At 58.0% G+C, this 2,876-nt stretch overlaps 1 protein-coding gene across 1 annotated transcript in view; it reads left to right on the top strand.

The window, feature by feature from the left end:
* The window catches only part of LOC112955419 (tubulin beta-7 chain-like), a 6,928-nt gene extending 6,003 nt beyond the window's left edge, over positions 1-925 (top strand). Inside the window, exon 4 of the mRNA XM_026048721.1 lies at positions 2-925. Within this exon, the coding sequence (XP_025904506.1) occupies positions 2-168 (167 nt within the window). The 3' untranslated portion in view covers positions 169-925. The remainder of the gene's footprint in view (position 1) is intronic.
* The last annotated feature ends 1,951 nt before the right edge of the window (positions 926-2,876 follow it).

Below are 2,876 nucleotides of genomic sequence, written 5' to 3'. Positions count from 1 at the left end.
CGCCGCAAGGCCTTCCTCCACTGGTACACGGGCGAGGGCATGGACGAGATGGAGTTCACCGAGGCCGAGAGCAACATGAACGACCTGGTCTCCGAGTACCAGCAGTACCAGGACGCCACGGCCGAGGAGGAGGAGGACTTCGGCGAGGAGGCCGAAGAGGAGGCGTGAGGGGCCCCCCGTGCTTCGTGGCCGCAGAGGCCTTGTCCATCATCACCATCATCRTCGTCGTCGTCGCCGGAGAACCTTGTCCATCATCATTGTCGTCAACAGAGAACCCTAGACCTTCGTCATTGCCAGGAACCCTAGACCTTCGTCATCGTCACCAGAGAACCCTTGGCCTTCATCGTTGCTGGGGAACCCTTGTCCAGCATCGCTGTCACCAGAGAGCCCTCATCCTCCGTCTGTGTCAATGGAGACCCTTGTCCATCATCATCATCGACGGAGAACCCTAGCCCATCATCATTGTCAACAGAGAATCCTCATCCCTCCTCAAGTGTCAATGGAGACCCYTAGACCTTCATCACTGTCACCAGAGAACCCTTGTCCGTTGTCAACATCGCTGGAGAACCCTAGACCTTCATCATCATCACCGCAGAATCCTTGGCCTTTGTCACCGCCGGAGACCCCTCGTCCATCATCATCGTCACCGAAGAGCCCTCGTCCTTCCTCTGCGTCGATGGAAACCCCTTGGCCTTCATCATGTCACCAGAGAACCCTGATCCTCACTGAAGATGATGAAGACCTCCCACTGATCTTCACTGCCACAGATCATGCGCTCATAAAGAGCCCTTGACCTTCATCATCATCACAGAAGAACCCATCGACGAGAGCCCTCGTCCCTCCCTTGGTGTCAGTGGAGACCCCTGGACCATCATCATGGTCACTGGAGAGCCCTCGTCCTTCGTCGGCACCTGAGGACCTTCCTCCTCCTCCCTGCAGGGCCTTGTTGTTCCCGGGGAGCCTTCGGCCTCTGTCACCATCATCCCCGTGTGTCTTCCCCGCACCCCATCCCCGCCACTAAATTATTGCGGCCTTGACCAAAACACCCCCTTTTCTCCCCAAAATGGCTGTGGGGGGAGGGGCAATAAATCCCTGTGTCCCTCCCCCCCCGAGCTTTGGGTTCCTTTTGGGTTCGTTCCGGCTCTTTTTGGTTCATTTTGGGTTCATTTCTCTCCTTTTTACTTTTTTTTTGTTTTTGTGTTTTTCATATTGAAAAAAGCCGCCCCCGGGCGGGGAATAAACCCGGGCTGCAAAAGCCACCGCTGTCCGTGTCACTCGTGTTACCCCTTGGGGACACTGCATCACCCCCCATGTCCCCCCAGGGTCCCTTCATGTCCCAATGTCCCTGTCACCYCCCAGTGTCCCCATGATCCTTCTGGGACCCCCTAGTGTCACCTTGGGGACATCCCCAGGGTCCCCACATGGTCCCCATGGCGGGTGGCCCTTAGGGACATGAGGTGACACCCCCCATGGTCCTCCTAGGGCCCCCCTGATTCCCTGYAATGTCACACACTTGGGGACACCAGTGGGGGGGAGGTTTATTTGGGGGGGGGGCATTTCCCCTTCCCCTCCATTAAAAAACAGTGAAAATGCCCAAAATGGCCTAAATCCGCCCCCCAAATAAACCCAAGAAATTCTAAAATAATTAAACATGAGAAAATAAAACGCGAGGAAATAAAACATGAGGAAATAAAACACGAGAAAATAAAACATGAGAAAATAAAACACGAGAAAATAAATATAATGAAATTAAATAAACACAATAAAATTAAATATAATACAATTAAATAAAATAAATAAAACACCGTAAAGTTAATAAATAAAATAAATAAGTGGGGAGGGGTCAGTCCCCCCTCCCCGCCAAGGTCCCTCTGTCACCCGGAGGTGGCCGGGAGGTCCCCGAGGTGCCTCCGTGGCGGTCGCGGTGTCACCCGTAGTGACGGTGACGCCTACAGTGACGGTCACCGTGTCACCCACAGCAATGTCACCTACAGCGCTGGGCGCAGTGTCAGTCACAGTGTCACCCGTATTGACGGTGTCCCCCGTATTGACGGTTGACGGTGTCACCCACGGTCACGGTGACGCCATCAGCGGGTGGCCGGGCACGGCGCCACCGCCAGGGTGACGTTGGGGGCCAGTGTCACCGGGGGTGTCACCCGCGCCGCGGCGGGGGGCCCCGGCGTCACAGCGGCTGTCACCTCCATCGCGAGGGGTGTCGCAGAGGGTGTCCCCTTCATCGCAGGGGGCGTCCCCAGTGTCACAGCAGGTGTCCCTGGTGTCACCTTCACTGCAGGGGGTGTCCCCACAGGTGACACCGTCACATTGGGGGGTGTCCCCGGTGTCCTCGAGGGCGTCCCCATGGTTGTCACCGTCACACTGAGGGGGGTGCCCAGTTTCCCCGGCCGTCCTCCGGTTGTCACTGTCGCGCTGGGGGGTGTCCCCGCCGTTGTCACCGTCACATTGAGAGGTGTCCCCGCCGCGGTCCCCGTCACGCTGGGGGGTGTCCCCGCTGTCCCCTCCGTGTACACCTGGGCCGCCACCACCAGCAGCAGCAGCAGCAGGAGCCTCTGGGCCGCGCTCGGCTCCTCCTCGCGGGGCGGGCGCCGAACCTGGGCACAGGAGCACGGGGTGTCACCCAGTGTCACCCACAGCCACCCAGTGTCACCCACGGCCACCCAGTGTCACCCAGTGTCATCCAGGGCCACCCACGACCACCCAGTGTCACCCAGGGCCACCCAGTGTCACCCACGACCACCAAACATGTCACCAAGGGCAGCCAAAAGTGTCACCTAGTGACACCTACTGCCCCCTAGTGACACCCAGTGCTACCAAGTGCCACCAAAAGTGTCACCAAGTGTCACCGAGTGCCATCTACT

Source organism: Nothoprocta perdicaria, unplaced genomic scaffold (assembly GCF_003342845.1).
Source record: "Nothoprocta perdicaria isolate Ctin4 unplaced genomic scaffold, notPer1 scaffold_563, whole genome shotgun sequence".
Classification (NCBI taxonomy): domain Eukaryota; kingdom Metazoa; phylum Chordata; class Aves; order Tinamiformes; family Tinamidae; genus Nothoprocta; species Nothoprocta perdicaria.
Note: the sequence above shows the minus strand (reverse complement) of the source record. Positions and strands in the feature narration are given on the sequence as shown.